This window comes from Delphinapterus leucas, chromosome X, assembly GCF_059928025.1.
Source record: "Delphinapterus leucas isolate spDelLeu-1000000601 "Yukka" chromosome X, BTC_Dleu_Yukka2, whole genome shotgun sequence".
Taxonomy (NCBI): domain Eukaryota; kingdom Metazoa; phylum Chordata; class Mammalia; order Artiodactyla; family Monodontidae; genus Delphinapterus; species Delphinapterus leucas.
Window position 1 is genome coordinate 70,231,996 of NC_143150.1, and position 21,263 is coordinate 70,253,258.

A 21,263-nucleotide genomic window follows, 5' to 3' on the forward strand; every position below is an offset into this window, starting at 1 on the left:
AACTTAACATCTAGCGGGCATTTATCTCTTATAACCACAGTATCTGTTTAAATCCCCGCATCCCCAAATACATGTACAGGTTCATACATGCCATTTATTCATTCAACATGCATTGATTAAGCACCTACATAGTGTCAAGCATATTTTTATCATCACTAATAAGCAGAGATACAGAAATTGAAGCATGGTACATTTTTCCCCTACCAATTTTGAAAAAGAAATCTTTTATTTCAAAATATCCAGGTGCTGGCAGGATTACAGTGAAATTGGCACACTCTTTTTGAAAACGTTGGAAATGTTAAGAGTGGGGAAAATGTTTGTACCTGTTGACCCAGTACTATTATTCTCAGCAATATTCTAAGGAAATAAACCAATTCTGCCCTCAAGAAGTTTATCTCTTAGAGGTAAGACAGCAAATAATTGCATCTGAAAGCCAAAGTAGAGTGATTTTCAAAGAAAATTCTGCAAAAGAAGAGTAATGAGAGACTAATGCTATTAGATATTAAACATAAAAAACTGTGATAATGAAAACACTGGTACCACTGGTATAAGGTTAGACAAATGATGTTATAGTATACTCCCCGAAGAGACTGTTGCATATAAGAATTCAATCAGTTATAAAGGATGTGTTGCAAGTGATTGGAAAGGATTGTTCAGTAAATGATGTTGTGACAGCTTGTAGCATTTATACTCTCATCTCCTGTAATAAACTAAAATAAGTGGCAGCTGGATTGAAGAGTTAAATATAAAAAAGCAAATTAGGAAAAAAAACCTAGAATGAATGAATATTCATCAGGCTTCTAAAGGGGAATAGTTTTCTAAGCTTAGGAAAGAATAGAAGAAAAACAAAGGAAAAGATCAACATATTTGTATAAAATTTTAAAACCAAAATAACTTTTATGGACATTTCAAAAATAAAATCTAAACACAGACTAGAAAGGCATATTTGACATAAATATGACAAAATGTGACAGGTTTGCATTTTCTCAGACATTCATACAGTATGATGTATAAGAAGAAATATGGGCAAAGAACATGAATAGACAATTTACAAAGGAGTTTTAAGCACAACTGGAAAACATGGGACAATGTTCATCACTACTAATCAAAGAAATGCAGATAAGTAGGTAACCTCTTTACCTAGCCTATCTTTAATAGAACTGGAAAAAAATGGTACTCAGTTTGCTAGTAATAGTGTGGTTTGGGTCAACCCCTTAAGAAAACAGTTTGGTAGCCAGCATGTATTAATGCCCTTTTATCTAGTAATCTACTTCTGAGAATGTTTCCTAAGAAAATAATTCAAAATATGGAAAAGAAACCTGAAGATATTTACCAGTGTTATTTATTTTTTAAAATTAGACATAACATGAATATCTAGCAATAAGGAAAGGGTGAATCCATTCCATGGAATATTATGCTATTATTTTAAATGATGATTCTGAAGACTATGGGGCATTTCAGAAAAATACTTCTGGGTTAATAAAACAGGTTTTAAAATTGTTTGCACACTGCAGTTACAACTTTGTAAAATACATGCATTTTTTTTTAATACATGCATTTTTTTAAAAAAAATTAGTGTGAATGATAATAGTGGTTACGTTAGGGTGACAGAATTAAAATGATTTTTTAAATGTGTTTTTCTAGTTTTCAAAATTTCAGCAATGAGATTTTTTCTAACTTTTGCAGCTAAAATTTTACCAAAATAAAAAGAGGCAAAAAAATAGTTACAGCAAATATTAACAAAGGGTTAAAATCATTAACTATTCTAACTGATTTTTTAAAACACTAATATTCAGATAAATGAGTAAAAGACATGAACAATTTACAAAAGAGGAAACAAATAGTGAACAAACATGAAAAAATATTTATATTTAGTATCGCTAATAATTAGAGGAAGAAAAATTGAAACATTATATATACATGTATATATTTTCCTTCTACCAAATTTGAACCGAAGGAAGAAAGATCTTAACTCATACATCTATTACTCTTGGTAATCTAAGGAAATAAGCCAATCCAAAATATGGAAAAGCTGTGTATATGAAGATGGTAATTTCTCTTTCACGTATAATAGCCAAGAAAAAAGGAGGGAAGGAGACCTAAATATTCAACAACAGCGGGATGGTTACGTAGTATACTGCAACATATCCACTTGATGGGCTATTATATAACTATTAAAAATGGTGGTTAGGACAACTGCATAACAAGAAAAAATGCATATCGTATATTGTTGGCTTTGCTTTTAAAGGGCAGGTAGCTACAGCATCATATATTCACTCTGATTAGAGATATGTAAAAAAATATCTGCATATGAAAAGAATTTCTAGAAGGAAATACAGCAAAATGATACCAGTGACTTTGTGACGATGATGATAGTATGATATATATATATATATAATATATATATATACATACACACACTATATATATATACTATATGTATATGTGGGTATACACACACACAGATATATACATGTACCTTTTCTCTGTTTTATATATTTTCATATATTTTCTCTAATATGATTATATTACTTTTATTAATAAAACTTTTTATAATAAAATCTGCTTGGAACAAAGTGGGAAGCTGTTACAATAGAGGCATAATATGGTCGGTGTATGCTAGAGTTAGGCACAAGGTAGTGGGGCGTCCAGAAGGAGTGGACTGCACCACTTACTAGTTGTGTATGTGACCTTGGGGTTATTTCAGGAACAGCATGTGCAGAGGCACAGAGGTGTGAAAGCTGAGGGCACTTCCAGGTCTATAATTAAAGCTGAAACCAAGGGCTCCTATAGGCAAGTGGCTGGAGGTGAGGTGGGAGAGGTATGAAGGGTCCTGTTTGCCAAGCTGAACAGCTTGGACTTGATCCTTCAGGTCAGTGGTTCTTGACCTATTTTGGTCATGGACCCCTCCGAAAATCTGATGAAAGCTGTATAACACTGTCCCTAGAAAAATGTACATACACAAATTTTTCCTTACAGTTTCAGAAAGTCTAAGGATCTCCTACAGCCCATGTGTGGATCCCTGGTTAAGAACCTTGGTTTAAAAGAGTAAAGAATCACTGAAGGAATCTTTAGCCAGGAAGAGGTAACATGATCAGATTTGCATTTTAGGAATATGATTCTGGCAATAGTTGGTAGATAAATTGGTGAGTGTTGGGGGCCAGAATGTTGACAGAGAAATCTGTTAGGACCTTTACTGTGATAATAATCTATCCTAAAGGAGGTGAAAGCTGTGGTGATGAGCATAGATGAGAGAATAAATTCAGGAGCCATTTAGGAGCTAGAATAGGTAGGAATGGTAACCAGTTTGATATAAATGATAAGGAAGGAGTGATCTAGATTTCTTGTGTAGATGACTGAGTAATTGTGTTACCTTTAACTAAGAAGAGTAGGGGATGGGGACTGCTCTGCCTATGGAGCATCTAATTAAAGATGTCTATTACAGAGTCGGCAATGGGGTCCAGCCTATGACTTCTCAACTTTAATGTGCATACAAAATACCCAGGGATCTTATTAAATTGGAGATTCTGGTTCAGGTCTTGGGGGAACCTGAGAATCTGCATTCCTAACAAACTCCCAGGCAATACTAAAGGCTGCCAATTTGTGGCCCGTACTTAGACTATCAAGAGGCTGGAGCTCAGGAGAATCATCTTCACTGAAGATACAGATTTGGGAGCCAGCAGCATGATAGGTGGTAATTAAAATTAAGGAAATAGACAAAATAACCTGGGAAGCATGTGTAAAATAATACAGGGGAAAAAACTCAAATAATGAGCCTTGTGGAATGCCAGTGTTTACAAGGCAGGCAAGAGAAGAAAGATCTACAGAGTTGAGTCTTGAGAAGGAGTGGTGAGAGAGACAGGAGGAGAATCAGAGAAGACTTATCAGAGAAACCAAAGGTGAACCTCAAGAAGACCGGTTTGGATAGCAGTGTCTTCTGCTGCTGCAGAGCGTGTATTCTCAATGGGAGTGATACTGCCCCCAAGGGAGCAAAAATTGATTCTTGCCGGGGCAGGTGGTAGGGGAGCGGGGGCAGCAAGGACTTAGATGTTACATAGTTTATGGTTTTCCAAAGGGTCACAGTACATAACAGATGTACAGTACATCTGTGATATAAAATTTCGCGGAGAGGTCAATTAGAAAAAGGTGTCTAAAAAGGCTCCTTGGGTGAGGGAATGATAATGAAAAAATGGTTGAGAAACAGCTGTAGAGAAGGAAAGTAAGATTTCTCAGTAAGGAGGTTGTGGTTAAGAAGACTTCAAAGGATGGAGAGGAGTGTGCTGGGGAGACAAGTAGGTGAAGGGCCTTGCAGAAGCAGCACTATGAAATAGCTTGGCGGATTGGGGGAACTACACACATTGCTGGAGGGTTAAGGTTCAAAGTAGATAATGGCAGCAGATGAGGTAGAAAAGTAGGAAATGGCTCATGAAGGGCTTCATGTATGTCGGAGTCACTCAGTTGAAAAATGCAGATTTCTAGACCTCTCAGAGATCTTGATCAGGTAGGTTTGGACTGGGGCATCAGAACCTGCACTTTCAAAATCTAGGGGTGATTCTGATGCACACACTTTGAGAAACTCTTCAGTAGGAAATGGGGGGGGCACTGAAATATTATGTTAGGTAGTAACGTGGTTAGATTTGTGTTTTAGGGAACTGACTGTAGTTATAGAGGATGGATTGAAGGAGGTGTAGACTGTAGGTCGAGGGACTGAATTGGGTATCGGCACTCTCACTGACAAGTGATGAGGACCTGAACTAAGGCAGAGCAATGGGAGTCAAACCCAGGCAATCTAATTCTTCAACCTGTGTACTTAACCCCTGAATTATACCACCTCAGTACACGGGAGTAGGTGGTGGTATGCAGCAGAGGTAGTACCCAGGGAAATTGGATTCTGAGATTTGGAGATGGAGGTGGAAGCTGGAACTAGAAGCAGATGTGTTGCCTGTATATGAAATGGTAGCACAAACCAGGAAAATGGGTGTGATTACTTAGGGGAAAAGGCAGAGAGTGAGGAGAAAAAGAAAATAGAGCCCAGAACCCCAGGAAATACCAACTTGTAATGGGCAAGTATAAGAAGAAGCCCCAGTGAGTTCAGCTGAAAAGCAGCAATCAGGACTGGCCAGGTAATCGAAATAGAAGGGGACCATAGAATACCAAGGGAGCAGAAGAGTTTAAAGAAGAAAAGAGCTCTCAACAATCCAGAGCAGTACTGAAGTGTCAGTCATATTTGGCAATTAATATAGTCATTAATGACCTTGGTAAGAGAACTTTCTGGAGAGTGATGGGAATACAAACTGTTGAGGGGTGAGCAGGAACTAAAGAAATGGACAAGAAAGGAACATTAATCTGTCCAAAAGTTCAAATGAGAAAGAAAGGAGAGGAGGGCAGTGGCCAAGGGAAACTAAGGGTTGAGGGCTGACTTGTTGGGTTTGTTTTAAGAGCTTTGAGAACATTTGTAGACTGAAAGGGAAATAATGGAAATATGAGAAGGATAAGAAATGGAGCAAAGTCTCGGAGGAGGCAGGAGAGGATGGGAGGAATGGCTTTGGGAGGAGGAGACCCACCTCTTCTGAAGCCAAAGCAAAAGGAGTCAAGGAGGGTATAGCAGAGAAGTATCTGGGTTGCCTACTAGTGAGTGCTGGCCCCATGGCCTCTACTTTCTCCATGAAATGACTCTTGTCCACTTCTATCACTTGTTCACAGGCCTCTTTGAATTCTTTGATTCTGCTTTTTGTAGTCAGTCTCTTAAGAAGCCATCTTGTCCCATCTAGATCCCCTTAAATGGGACTCACTCTTTCCATGTAAACATGTACTAGGAGGTATTAAAACCCAGCATGGGACAGTGACTCCTAACCTCCAGAATTTGCCGAGATCGCATCTTCTTTGTCCACTTTGACTGGCTGTTTCTCATCCTCACCTCTTCCTGTTTGACTCTGCATTACAGCTCCCAGTATTTTCCTTTATCTCATTCTGATAATCCATTTAAGACTTATTTCCATCTCTAGCTCAACCTGCCCTTCTTCTTGCCACAATTCTGTTATTTGCCATCTTATCCCATGACATTTCAGCCTTCCACCTGGTGACACGGGATCTGTGCCAGCTGGGCCCCCTCTGCCTGCTTCGCTGCTGGGAGAGGAGAGATTATTGCCCTAGAATGCCATTGGTTTCTGGGACTTCCACCTGGGGGCAGTGAATGATAGAGCCATATAACTGCCTTGTGTCTTGGCAAACTCAACAAGAAGAATATAGAATGAGACCTCCAGCTCTTAGTTACCGTCCAGCTAGCAGTTGGGATCAAAGCTACTAGAGCTCTGTTCTCAAGAGCTCCAGCTCCTTATGCACAGAGTGAATGACAGTGGATTGCATTCCAGTTCCAGTTCTCCAGAGTGCTGTATGTGCAGTATAACTCATTAACCAAGCAGCCAGAACCCCCTCCTCTACTGACACCATCCCACCTCCAGCCTTTCCAAACCAATAGATCACTGCATGAAAATGGAAACCTGGATTCAGGATCAGCCACGTCGCCTCAGCACCAAGGCAGACTCCTCCTTCAGCCATGGAGCGCATGTCCTTATCACTTCCTCTTTACACCCATTCCATCCTGGCACCTGCAGAACAGACCCATCATGAGACAAAATAAACAAACCTTTCCCATAATAGCCCAGATCAGATGAGATCTAGGGAAGATAGTCTAATACAGTGGTTCAGTGTTGCACAGGGAATTCCAGCTCCATCAGTTACTAGCTGCAAAACCTCTCTGTGCCTCATTATCCTCAGTTGTAAATTAGGGATAATAATAGTACCCACCTTATAGGGTGATGGGGCTTAAATCTGATCATTGTATTAAAGAGCCTAGCAAAGAGCCTGGCACATAGTAAGTGTTTGATGAAAGTCACTTATATCCAGATTGGGTTACACTCAGGGGGTCTTAGGTAGCCTCTCAGGCAAGTCTCTGGTCCAGTGGGGTCCCACTGCCTGTCCAGCTAAAGTGAGCCCTGGTACTGTTTGTCAGCCACTGCACTTCCATGTCCCCTTTGCCCGTAAGCTCCTGGCTGAAAGTAGACTCTTCACGATCGGCTTAAAGACTCAGGCCCTTTGCTTTGTCAAAGTTTCACTGCCAGCCTTCCCTATACCCCTACTCCTCCCAAACATCACATGAATTCACTGTTCGACCTCCACTACTAGGTCCAGCCCATACTCATAAGGCAAATGAGGATACTCCTTACCAAGAGACAGTGGGACCACCCCTAATTGGCAAGGGTGACTGTGCTGTAGTGCTGATATCCAGGACTTTTCTTCTTCCTAAGGAGCAGGTGCTCTCTGAGTCTAAAATCAAGGCCTTCTATAAAATAAAAACTCTGGACAGCAGCTGGCAGCAGGATTCATCAGATTCTCCATCTCTTCCACATTAACCTTGAGACCCTTTCTGAAAATAAAAAGCAGGGAGTTCTTCTTGTCAAGATTATTCTGTCCTCAGTGTAATCACTATTCAAAATCCTTTCTGTTACCCCAGAACCTTCTAGCTCAATTCCATAAGGCTCTGGCCTTCACAGGGTTATGTATCCCCTAGGGGCACCTACAGCCTCATCTGGATCAAGAAAGGTAATGAGTGGAAGATTCCTGTGCAGTGTCCCCACTTGCTTCCAGCAAATGAGATCACACACCACCTCCTAGAATATTTACCTGGGCAATATTTTGATAAATTCACTTAATGAGATGTCACAGAATGTCTGAGCTGCGTGGTAGTTGAATGATTACAGTAGCACTATCCCCAGGCCAAGCCCCAAAGTGTGAAAGTGATATTTCTGGGCAGAGTTTACATAGTGCTGGATAAGATGTACATTTTTCTAAAATGAAGTCCCTAAAATGATTGAAGACGTCAGCAACCCCTTGATACTGCCCACAATTCATCTACTACCTCTGCATCTTCAGTTCCCCAGTATCCTTTCTCTTAAGGAGAAAGGAATTTGGTCCCCAGACACAAAAATGACCTTCCAGTAGCTGAAGGCCTTCTACCCCAGCCCTGGTCTATACCACTGACTAATGCCTTCAACATCCAGGTACGGGGGTGTGGGTGAGGAGGGGGTGATGGGTGGGGAGTATTGTCCTGTCACAGGAGGACCTAGGTACTTTTGATCTCTGGACCTAAGCTGGCCCTAAACAAGGCCAATTACCCCAAGTGGGAATGAGAGCTCTTAGTGATCAAGGCCACCTTCAAGATAGGGAGACACTTCCTTTGAGAGGGACAAGCAGTTTGTGATCATGAGCTCAAATTGTTATAGCGCAGAGGAGCCGAGGCAGCAAGTGTAGAACATAAAGATCCAGGTCCATCCTGGGGCAGCCCAGAGGTTTATGTTGTTCCAAGATGCCCCATTCTGTTAGGATCGGGGGTTGCCTGTGCCCAAGGGCACCCCTCCAGTGGGCCAACGTAGCCTATTCAGACTTGCATATAATCTCATGGAGTGTGTTTCGTACTGTGGCCTGCAGCCCACCTGCATCTTAATTCTAAAATGAAGATTCCTAAATCAGACCCACTAGGGGTAAAGCCCAAGAATATTCTTTTTTTTTTTTTAACCAGTGTCTCCCTAAGGTGATTCTGATGCACAACACAGTTTGAGAACTCCTGGACTGAGGGTTCTTCCAGTTGCCCCATATCTGACCTAATCTCTGGTATACCTCTGTGATCCTACAGTTGAGACAAAGACACACCAAGGTAACCTTCAGGTCCTTGGGATATCATCCCAAGGACCTTCAGGTCCTTGGGATATCATCCCAATGAACTTCAGTGCAGATTTTTCCTCCTCCCACATCTGTAACACCTTCTTAGTGGTGGATCCCTCTTTCCCAGCCATTGCTGCCCATGCATCTAAAAGGCCTTCCACTTTCACAAGTTCCATAGCCATCTGCTCTCCAACCACAGCCTCCAGTTCATATACTAGTTTTGGAGAATGCCATTCAAAGTCCTCCTCCCCCACATTTACCTCTCCACCATACCACTACCAGCAGACAACCTTCCAGGCCATATGGATTGACCAGGTCCTGGCGGAGCAGCAGTACTGCTACACCTCTGATACATAATACGATTGGTTCTCCACCTCCAGCCTCCTCAGAATTCATTTCTAATCCACTATACCCCTCCATCCAGACCTCTTCCCTTCATGGCATTAATTATTTCCAGCCCACTCTCACCCTGGCTATTTGCTAGAACCACTGACATCCCTGAGTCTGGTCAATATCTTGACTACCCAAGTATGGACCACCCAAGGGCACATTCTGTTAGCTTTCACCATACAACATGGCAGAGGGGGTAAGAGCAGGGACTCAAGTCACACTGCCTGGGTTTGAATCCCAGCACTGCCACTTCCTATGTGATCTTGAACAACCTGCTTAAACTCTGTTCCTTGATTTCCTCACCTATAAAATGGAGATAATAAAAGTACCTACCTCACAAAGCAGTTGTATTACACGAACTAATGTGTGTAAAGTACACAGACTAATACTTGGCCCATACTAAGCACCAGAAAGTGTTTGCCATATATGAATTACACTAACTGGATCATTCAGGTGTGATTTCCTTTTGGCACAGCCACATCTGCCATGGCAGAAATTGAAGGACTCTTACCTGGAAACCTTTGAAGTGAAATTCAGTCATCCGCCCACACACCTCCTACATCAGCAGCCCCTAGAACTTCATGCCCTTCTCACTCCATGATCACTCATCCAGTCTTGCTACTCCCCGATGCACTTGCCTACCTTGTACCCTGCAATTAGCCCCAGCAATCTAAGGCTGAGAGACCAGTTTCATCATGAAAGAGGTGTTAGCTTTCCAGTGGCATCATGGTTGGCCCACTGTCTGATTCACTGGAAGGTTGTTGATCAGGAAGTATTTGCGGGGGGGCGCTCAAGGCAACCTTGATCTCATAATCTTCTTATAGGCATGCTTTCCCAGCTCAACCTCAGCATTCTCTCTCTCTTTTTAAAATTTATTTACTTTTGGCTGCGTTGGGTCTTTGTTGCTGCACGCGGGCTATCTCTAGTTGCGGCGGGGGCGGGGCTACTCTTCGTTGCGGTGCACAGACTTCTCTTTGCAGTGGCTTCTCTTGTTGCGGAGCATGGGCTCTAGGTGCGCGGGCTTCAGTAGTAGTGGCGCACGGGCTTAGTTGCTCTGCGGCATGTGGGATCTTCCTGGACCAGGGCTCAAACCCTTGTCCCCTGCATTGGCAGGCTGATTCTCAACCACTGCGCCACCAGGGAAGCCCTAGCATTCTCTCTTAAATGTAATTCTGGCATTCGCTTTCAGGTCCAGGTACCAGGGAAGGGAGTAAATGACCCTCTTACTTATGCCCTGCCCCTTGCCTCCACCTCCTGACCCCAGATCCACTGGACCCGTCTACCTAGTCTCACTAGTAAAGGAAAAGATCAAATTGCTATGCTCAAAAACCGGGGGAGAGATCTTGAAAGTATGAACAAAGGTGGTGACAGTGGATGTGAAAAGGAAGAAGAGCACTTGAGAGTGATTTTAGAGGCATAACTGACAGAACTTGGTGATCAGTTAGCTCTTGGGGGTAAGGTGAAGGGAGACATCAAAAATACCCAGTTTTTTGCCAAAGTAGGAGGCAGTATTGTTAGTAAAATTGGAAGTGGCACACCGAAAGACATACAGAGATGTCAAGGGATTTGTGACATAGAGAAATCTGAGTGGGTAAATGGATAGCTAGGTAGGAGATGGTAGAGAGCAGATTGGTTGGTGGGTGTCTGGTTGACATCCCAAACTTAATATATGTCCAAAAGCTAACTCCTAATCCCCCCTCATATGGCAGCCCTACTCTTCCAGTTGTTGAAACCAAACATGTTGGAATCATCCTTGACTCCTTTTCTTTCACACCCCACGTTCAGTCTGTAAAAAATCCCAACTCCATCTTTAAAATATATCCAGAATCTGAACACTTCTCACTGCCTCCAGCACTATAACCCTAGTTCATCTCTCTCGGATTATTGCAACCACCTCCCAACTAGTGTTCCTGCTTCTGGCCTTGCCCCTGTTAGGTCTATTCTCCACACAGCGGACATAGTGATCCTATTAAAACAGAAGTCAGATCCTATTACTCCTCTGTTCAAAACACTGCCTTGGCTCCCTGTTTCACTCAGAGTAAAAGCCGAAGTGCCTACCGCGGCCTACAAAGCCCTGTGCAGTCCCCCTATTTCTCCTCCCCCCCCGTAGAACTACTGTTCTTTTCCTCGCTATTATCTGGCCACTGGACTCCTCTTTTCCCTTGAACATACCAGGCATGTTCCCACCTCCAGGCCTTTGCCCTTCCTGTTCTCACTGCCTGAAATATCCTTCTCCCAGTTAATGACCCTTTACCTCCTTCAAGTCTTTGCTCAAATATCACTTTCTCAGTAAGGCCTTCCCTGACCACGTTTTTAAGTTTGCACTGCATAAAAGCCTCCCATTGCCCTTTCCCTGTTCTATTGTTCTCCATACTATTGATTGTCTAAAAAATTATTTAATTTACTTATTCATTATTTATTTCATGCCTTACACCCCTTCCCACTAGAATATAAACTTCATAGGGGGTAGGGATTTTTATTTGTTTTGTTTATTACTGTAGCTTCACTGCCTAGAACTCTACCTGGCACATAGAAAACTTAAAAAACTTTCGTTCACTGCCTAGAACTCTACCTGGCACATAGAAAACTTAAAAAATTTCGATCGAGTATGAAAGTTGGAATGGATGGGCAGAGAGAGATGAGTGGGAAACATTGATTCCCAACCCTTTGGGGGAGTGTCTCTCCTGGTACTACCAGTTGACTTATGGAATGTCAATATGTTTGAAAAATAAAGAATAAAGTTATTTAAATTGGAAAGATGAGTTAGTGCCTTCTCAAGGTAGGACTTCAGTAGATATTGGTTGAATGAATCAATGGTAGTATCGTAACAGGTATTATGAAATTAGAGAGAGGGAGAGGGAGAGAGAGAGGGAGCGGGGAGAGAGAGAGAAGGAGAGAGAGGAGATTCCACACAGCAGTCAGAGGTCTGAGTGTTCACGAAGTCCAATGAGCAGTCAGCACGTCAGGTTTCCATCATATTGAACATGACCTACCAAACTGTGGGTTATATAAGCTTTGCATTTTAACCAAGAGACCAATAGAGGGCGTGCGAGGTTAAATCAAGAATGTTCTCTGCTTGATGAGATTCTATTAACGTCATCCACATTTATATTTATTGATCTGATGTTCATCTAAACTGTTTCATCAGTTCAGAGTGTTCTCTTGAGCTAATTTCTTTCATGAGCCCAGTATCTGGCTCATAATACTTCTTTAATAAATATATATACTTTGAATGAAAGAATGAATATATAGAATCAAGAGATTTTCACCTTGAAATTTGTGTTTTACTAATTAACCATGGTCAGTATTTCCATTAAGAAACTATCCTTCAGCGTTCATAACCTGACTGAGGAATAGAGCTCCCATGGTCCTTGGTGCTTACAGAATCCTTAGGCAAGAGGAGGGCAAGAGTCTGACTTAGGGAGTTTGGGTGCTTTGTCTGTGTAAGCGATAGTGTTAGACAACATCAACATCGTAGTGCCTGAGGTAGGAGTTGCTAAAGGCCCAGGCTGCCTCTGCTCCCATACCAGCTCCTCTCTCCATCAGGAGGGGCTGGCAGCTGATGGAGGATGCAAGTCACCAGGGATGGCTTGTCCCCCACCCCACCCCCCCAATTGTTAGTTTGACTTCTGCAAATGGGGATTTCACTGCTTTTGAAACCTGCTGCCTACAATGTGTTTTCAAGATGTAGGGTTGTTTGGGATGAAGAAAGTTAAATAGGCTTTGCTTATTATCTTAATTATCAACTGTTCCCACTGAAATTCTCTGAAGGGATTTTGGGTGCCTGGATTTGTGGCTTTCTGAGCTGGATTACTATGGGGGTATGGAGTCCTTGTCCTGTTCTTATCTGATGGCTGAAGTCTCTGAGTGCCCTTGATCCAGGCCTGTGAGCTAGGCCCTCAAGTATTAGATCTTTTTCACTAGTGTAATCATTTCAAATAGCCTGAGAAATAGAACCCACTTTTAATAAACTTTATTTTTTAAGAATAGTTTTTCATTTACAGAAAAATTGAGCAGATAGTACAGAGAGTCCCAATGTATCCCATACCCAGTTTCTCCTATTATTAACATCTTACATGAATATAATACATTTGTTAAAATTAATGAACCAATATTGATATAGTTCATAGTTTATTCAGACTTCACCTAATACTGTTTTTCTGTCCCAGGATCCCATCCACGTGTAATGATACTACGTTACATTTAGTTGTCATGTCTCCTTAAGCTCCTCTGGGCTGTGACATTTTCTCAGGCTTTCCTTGTTTTTGATGACCTGGACGGTTTTGAGAAGTGCTAGTCATAATATTCAGTAGTATGCCTTTTTCAGTCTATTTTAGGTATTGTAATGTGTTTTTCAGTCTATTTAATGGAATCATTTCAAATAGTCTGAGACATACAACCTTTCTTTATTGTTCTTCCCAGTACCTGTTTTTATAATAAATCTGAACAGTTCCTGAAGCTGGTCCTTGCTAGAGCAGGGCAAGTATCTACAGCATTGGTGAATTTTTCTACAACAGTGTGCACTTTGAGTAAGCCTTGCAATTTATTTTCCATAGTCACCAAACCCATGCTGGTATCATCTTTTCTCAGAAAACTTAAATGAAAATTGAAGGTGCAAATTCAAAATGTGTATCTATAGAATTAATTGGTCTGACTTTCTATTTTTTTCTAATGTCTGAATTGTAGTGAGAGTCTTTGTTTCCTCAGTTTTGCTGTTTAAATATAAGAACCAAGAATTCTGTGGAAGAAGAGAAGAAGGAATGAGAGTTGGATAGAGCCACGTGTGATTCTACAGTTTTACCTTCATTTAATTTTCTACCCCAACCTGTCTTTAATACGAACTGTATTATCACTAAGATAAAACTCAACTTTCTTTTTCTTTTTTCAACGCATTTTCAAATATTTAATCCAACTACCCACACACATTCTTTTTTTCTTTTTGACATCTTTACTGTAGTATAATTGCTTTACAATGGTGTGTTAGTTTCTGCTGTATAACAAAGTGAATCAGCTATACATATATCCCCATATCTCCTCCCTCTTGCATCTCCCTCCCACCCTCCCTATCCCCCGCTCTAGGTGGTCACAATGCACCGAGCTGATCTCCCTGTGCTATGCAGCTGCTTCCCACTAGTTATCTATTTTACATTTGGTAGCGTATATATGTCCATGCCACTCTCTCACTTTGTCCCAGCTTACCCTTCCTCCTCCCCGTGTCCTCAAGTCCATTCTCTACGTCTGCGTCTTTATTCCTGTCCTGCCCCTAGGTTCTTCAGGACCAATTTTTTTTTAGATTTCATATATATGTGTTAGCATACGGTATTTATTTTACTCTTTCTGACTTACTTCACTCTGTATGACAGACTCTAGGTCCATCCACCTCACCTCAAATAACTCAATTTTCTTTCTTTTTATAGCTGAGTAATATTCCATTGTATATATGTGCTACATCTTCTTTATCCATTCATCCGATTATGGACACTTAGGTTGCTTCCATGTCCTGGCTATTGTAAATAGAACTGCAATGAACATTTTGGTACATGACTCTTTTTGAATTATGGTTTTCTCAGGGTATATGCCCAGTAGTGGGATTGCTGGGTTGTATGGTAGTTCCATTTGTAGTTTTTTAAGGAACCTCCATACTGTTCTCCATAGTGGCTGTACCAATTCACATTCCCACCAGCAGTGCAAGAGGGTTCCCTTTTCTCCACACCCTCTCCAGCATTTATTGTTTCTAGATTTTTTGATGATGGCCATTCTGACTGGTGTGAGATGATATCTCATTGTAGTTTTGATTTGCATTTCTCTAATGATTAATGATGTTGAGCATTCTTTCATGTGTTTGTTGGCAGTCTGTATATCTTCCTTGGAGAAATGTCTATTTAGGTCTTCTGCCCATTTTTGGACAGGGTTATTCGTTTTTTTGATATTGAGCTGCATGAGCTGCTTGTAAATTTTGGAGATTAATCCTTTGTCAGTTGTTTCATTTGCAGATATCTTCTCCCATTCTGAGGGTTGTCTTTTGGTCTTCTTTATGGTTTTCTTTGCTGTGCAAAAGCTTTGAAGTTTCATTAGGTCCCATTTGTTTATTTTTGTTTTTATTTCCACTTCTCTAGGAGGTGGGTCAAAAAGGATCTTGCTGTGATTTATGTCATAGAGTGTTCTGCCTATGTTTTCCTCTGAGAGTTTTATAGTGTCTGGCCTTACATTTAGGTCTTTAATCCATTTTGAGCTTATTTTTGTGTATGGTGTTAGGGAGTGTTCTAATTTCATTATTTTACATGTAGCTGTCCAGTTTTCCCAGCACCACTTAATTGAAGAGGCTGTCTTTTCTCCATTGTATATTCTGGCCTCCTTTATCAAAAATAAGGTGACCATATGTGTGATCCACACACATTCGTATACAATCGATACCACTAAATTTAGTTGGAATGCTAGTAAGCGACATTCACTTCCTAGCTGGTCCTTACTAGAATTCAGTGGGTTTTTCTTCTGAGAAACTTTTTTTTCCCCATGCCTTTTATATCTTGTCTTTGGAATTTAGTAAAAAATGGCTCTTTAAGTTCTTCTGGAGACTGGGGGCAAATCAAGGTAAGGTATAAGCAGAGAGGAGTTGAAATCACTAATCTTGCCTGATGTACTTTAATATAACAGTGATTATAGATCATACAAGGTGGATTGAGTCAAGGGGTAATTATGGACTTTATTCCAGACAACTAACAAAACTTCTTTAAGAGATTATTATAGTTTCCATTAGGAGGTATCTTGAAGGTTGTTAAGCTCTTATTAATGCCTTGACCAGGAATTCCTACCTGTGAATTTCCTATAGGAGAAATAGATACCTGTAAAGAAGGTGCCCCAATTAACTTTAGAGACTTGCCTTTCAAGGCTTATTTCATATAAATAATATCAATGTCTAGTAAAAATTTCTCAGAAATGCATGCTAATTTTAGGAAATGTGGTGTAAATAGTTGGAATTCAAGCCTTTTACTTGAAATAAAGTTAATTATTGGGGGGAATAATACAAATTGTGAAACTTTGAAAATTGTTCAGGTAAATAGGGGTTTTTCCACCATATTAAATGGCAACTTTGGAATAAGATTCATGTTGAATTCAAGTCCTGGAGACTGAGCTATTAATTTATGTGTTAGTACTCAAGTACATTTCTGTTTCTGATGAAGGTTGGTTTTCTCACAGGCAATGTCAGTGGCTAGTTAGCTCAGGCATTTAGAACATAGCGCTAATAGGACCAAGACCATGATTTTCGTCCTTGTACAAACCAGTTAGCTTCCGCTGATTGCAGTGCTATTGGCCGCACCATTTACCTTGGCTGACCATCTCTTCAAAAGCAAAGGAGGCCAAGCTGGGAGATGCAGACTGAGAAGTGTAAATCTTTACCACCTTTGAAAGAACAGCCCAAAGCTCTGTTTCTCTTGATGCAGGGTCAATTGCGTCATTTGCACGGGTTTGCCTCACTGTGTTGTTATGAGTACTCTAAAATGCAGAACTATGTCCATTGCCTTTTCTGTTTTATATTCTATTAGCTCAGGAAAGATTTTCATTCCATTGAGCACCAGACTGGGGGGTATATTTTTGGAAGCAAGTGTAGGTGTACCAGAGCCAAAGAAGGTTGGGAACAACTGTAGACAAACTGATCTCACTGTTCTTAGAGCTGCCAACTCCAGGCACAGAGCCCTTAAAGTGGACTATAAATGTAAAGTGGGTGGTTAAAAGAAAATCCGTCATGTGGGACTAATTTCTGGTTTCCCACAATCAGGTGCATGTATTTTGTGTGCGTTTTTTATGTAGAAAGAAGCAGGTGTGCATAAAGCTGATTTATTTAGCTCTGTCAAATTAAAATTGGGGTCTTAATGAGAGAAAAATTGTGAGTTAGATAATTAGGACAGTTAGTACTTTGGATTTTTTATACATGCCTTTATTTAAACTTATCATGATAACATTTCTTTCAAGGAGGTGGGGTATGGTAGGAACTTTGTGATAAGTCAAAAAACTGAAGCAGAGAGACACAAGGTCCTACCTCAGTTTCTATCATTGGAACATGTAAATCTCTAAAAGGACTTGCTGGACGTAACTATGAAATCAAATTACAGAAGATTTCTGGTTTTTCAGTCTCCCTCTTCGACAGAGGAAACAATGGTATTATAAATAAATACAGAAACTCTTGATCTGTAAAAGTCATTGAGTCAATTCTCACAAGAGACAGTGACGTGAACTGGCCGCAGGGGTAGTAAACAGGGTGTTAGAAAAGGGAGCCCACAGAAGACCTGACGAGGCTTGGACATTAGGCATGGAAATACCCTATTATATGTTAACCAGGGCCTCCCTGGTGGTACAGTGGTTAAGAATCTGCCTGCCAATGCAGGGAACATGGGTTTGAGCCCTGGTCTGGGAAGATCCCCGTGCCACAGAGCAACTAAGCCCGTGCACCACAACTACTGAGCCTGTGTTCTAGAGCCCACGAGCCAGAACTACTGAGCCCATGTGCCACAACTACTGAAGCCCACACACCTAGAGCCCGTGCTCCGCAACGAGAGAAGCCAGCACAATGAGCAGCCTGCGCACCGCAATGAAGAGTAGCCCCCGCTCGCTGCAACTAGAGAAAGCCCGTTCACAGCAACAAAGACCCAATGCAGCCAAAAATTAAATAAATAAATAAATAAATTTATTTAAAAATATATATATATATGTTAACCAGTCTTAAGCTATAATGACACAAGCTAGGATTTGTTAGTTCACTTTTCCTTCCCTAGATCATTATACTCAGCAGAGAGGAAAAGAAAGCTGTGTTCTAATAGTGATTTCAGCACTGTCTTAAAGATCCAAGTATAGGTGTGCTCCAATTTAAGAAAACTCAGGGAATAAAAAACATGCATGTTGCCAAATGGATAGATACAGAGGTTGGATGGAGAATTCATTTTATAGAAGGAGCCTTCACTATGACAGAATTCATCCACTGAGTTCCTTAAATTAACTCCTCTGGTGAATTCAAGATTTGATTTGCAAAGAGTCAGTTATCACATAACTTTTTAGAAGTGTGTCTGCCACAGGTTTACTTTAGTAATACTATTTGTAAAATATGTATATTTTACAATAGATAGTCTGTGTACCAACATAAAGAACAGATTTCAAGAATTTTATTTTCCTGATTTTTCGTAATACCATATGACCTGTGTAGGTTTACAGGTGGGTCAAGGCATAAAAGCAGGATTATGAGTACTGTCTAGAGAGAAGGAGAGACATGATAATACCAAGAGAGGATTAGAATTAGATGGGCAAGAGATATAAAAAGGAAAAAAACACTTAAAATTTTTGGCCAGTTTTGATTTCTGCGATAGCCACCTTGCTTTCCATCTCTGGTGTACCTCTCACCTCTGACCAGTTAGTTTAATTTTTCTCTCCTGCTGATCTCCTATGAACATTTCAGCTCTTAAACATAGAAATTATCCATGACAGTACAGATAGCATCATTTAATGAAGCAACAATAGAAGCACCAATGGCACATTCCTGGAATGATTAAGAGGTTCGATTAGCAAGTACTGGAAATAAGGGGAAAAGTACCTTATTTGAAAGTAAGAATGCAACTTTGTTAAGCACAAAGTTGATTTGTGCTGGATCATAAAGGCTATAGGCTTGGGTGGGGGTGCCCTTAAATGCCAAAGTTACAGCTAGAAAGACTGCCCTTGTCCTGAATTACCAACAACCATGGAAATTTGCAGAAGTTCCAACAACTGCAGCACTGTAGAAAATGGACAAAATTGTAAAAACTTTTCAGAACTTCTAGCAAATTGCAGTTAAACACCCAAAATATATGAAATAAATAAATTTCTAAAGGGCATCTCCCCACATCCAAAAAAACATCAGCTGTTTTCTTTTCTTTTTTTTTTTTTTGCGGTACGTGGGCCTCTCACTGTTGTGGCCTCTCCCGTTGCGGAGCACAGGCTCCGGACGCGCAGGCTCAGCGGCCATGGCTCACGGGCCCAGCCGCTCCGCGGCATGTGGGATCTTCCCAGACCGGGGCATGAACCCATGTCCCCTGCATCGGCAGGCGGACTCTCAACCACTGCGCCACCAGGGAAGCCCTCAGCTGTTTCCTTCATCCTTCACGTAACAATCAGCATATTTCAAGTTCTGAAACTACCATCTCTAGCTCTACTAGGACAGGCCTCTTGAAAATGTACATTTCAAGAATCATAACTTCTTTCCATTTCTTTAGATATTCTTTAATTTCTCTCAATAATGTTTTTGTAGTTTTCAGTATACATTTTTTTCCAAATACAAATATATTTTTCTTGCCCTTCTTTTGTTAAATTTATTCCTAGATGTTTATTCTTTTTGATACTATAATATATAAGTAGAATTTTCTTAATTCCATCTTTGTATTGGTCATTGTTATGGTATAGAGATACAATTGATTTTGTATTTCGATCTTGTATCCTGCAATCTTGCTAAAACTCATTTATTACTTCTAACGGTTTTTAGTAGAATCCTTAGGATTTTCTGTATACCAGATAATGTCATACTAGCCTCATAAAATGAGTTGAGAAGTGTTCCCTCTGCTTCTATTTTCTGGAAAACATTACAGGTAATTGGTATTATTTATCCCTTAAATATTTGGTAGAATTCACTGGTGAAACCATCTGGGCCTGGGCTTTTTTACAGAAATTTACACGATGATCCTAAAATTCATATGGAATTGCAAGGGACCCAGAATAGCCAAAACAATTCTAAAATAAGAAGAACAAAGTTGGAGGACTCACACTTCCCAATTTCAAAATTTTCTACAAAGCTACAATAATCAAAACAGTCTGTTACTGGCATAAGGAAAGGCATATAGGTAAAAGAATAGAATTGAGAGTTGAGACATAAACCCATACATCCATGGTCAGTTTTGGACAAGGATACCAAGACCATATGATGGGGAAAGAATAGTCTCTTCAGCAAATGGTCCTGGGATAACTGGATAACCACATGAAAAAGAATGAATTTGGAGCTTTGCTTCACACCATATAGAAAAAATAACTCAAAATAGATCAAAGACCTAAATGTAAGGCATAAAACTCTTTGAAGAAAACTTAGGAGTAAATCTTTGTGGCCTTGGGTTAGGCAGTGGTTTCTTAGATACAACACCAAAAGCACGAGTGACAAAAGAAAAAATGAACTGGACTTCATTAAAATTAAAAACATTTGTGCTGCGAATGATATCTGCAAGTAAGTAGAGCGACAACCTATAGAATGTAACAAAATATTTGCAAATCACATATCTGATAAGAATCTTGTATCCAAAATATACATAAAACTCTTACGACTTAGCAATAAAAAGACCAATAACCCAAATGAAAAACATGCAAAGGATTTGAATAGACAATTCTTCAAAGAAGATGTACAAATGGCCAATAAAGACATTAAAAGATGTTCAACATTAGTCATTAGGGAAATGCAAGTCAAGTCTGCAATGAGATACCACTTCATACCCACTAGAATGGCTGTCATCAAAAAGATGAACAATAGAAGGTATTCAAGAGGATATAAAGAAATTAGAGCCCTTATACACTGCTAGTAGGACTCTAAAACGGTACAGCCATTTTGGAAAACAGTTTGGCAGTTCCTCATAGTTAAACATAGAATTAAAATATGTGACCCAGAACTTCTACTCCTAAGTATATACCCAAGAGAATTGAAAATGTATGTCCACACAAGAATTTGTGTGCTAATGTTCATTGCAGCATTATTCACTATAGCCAAAAGGTAGGGAAAAATCAAATGTCCATTAACTGATAAATGTAAAATGTGGTATATCCATACAATGGGATATTGTTTGACAATAAAAAGAAAGGAAGTACTGATAGAGGGTAAAATACGGATGAAACTTGAAAACATTATGCTAAGTATGGATGAAACTTGAAAACATTATGCCAAGTTAATGAAGCTAGTCACAAAAGACCACATATTTTATACTCCATTTGTATGAAATATTCAGAGTAGGTACATCTATAGAGACAGAATGTAGATTAGTGGTTGCCAGGGCCCAGGAGCTTTCGAGAAAAATGAGGAGCAGTGACTGCTAATGAGTACAGGGTTTCTTTTTCGAGTGATAAAAATGTTCTAAAATTGATTGTGGTGAGGTGAACAT

The 21,263-nt window shown here is 40.2% G+C and overlaps 1 protein-coding gene across 3 annotated transcripts in view; it reads left to right on the forward strand.

Annotated features, from left to right (window-relative positions):
• HDAC8 (histone deacetylase 8) overlaps positions 1 to 21,263 on the forward strand; it is a 244,923-nt gene that overhangs the window by 9,602 nt on the left and 214,058 nt on the right. The window contains exon 6 of one of the 3 annotated variants that reach the window (XM_022565592.2): positions 244 to 19,847. The exons of the other annotated variants lie outside the window; for them this stretch is intronic. Within the exon in view, the coding sequence (XP_022421300.1) occupies positions 244 to 361 (118 nt within the window). The 3' untranslated portion in view covers positions 362 to 19,847. Of the gene's footprint in view, positions 1 to 243; positions 19,848 to 21,263 lie in introns of those variants that run through there. 3 annotated transcript variants of the gene reach the window in all.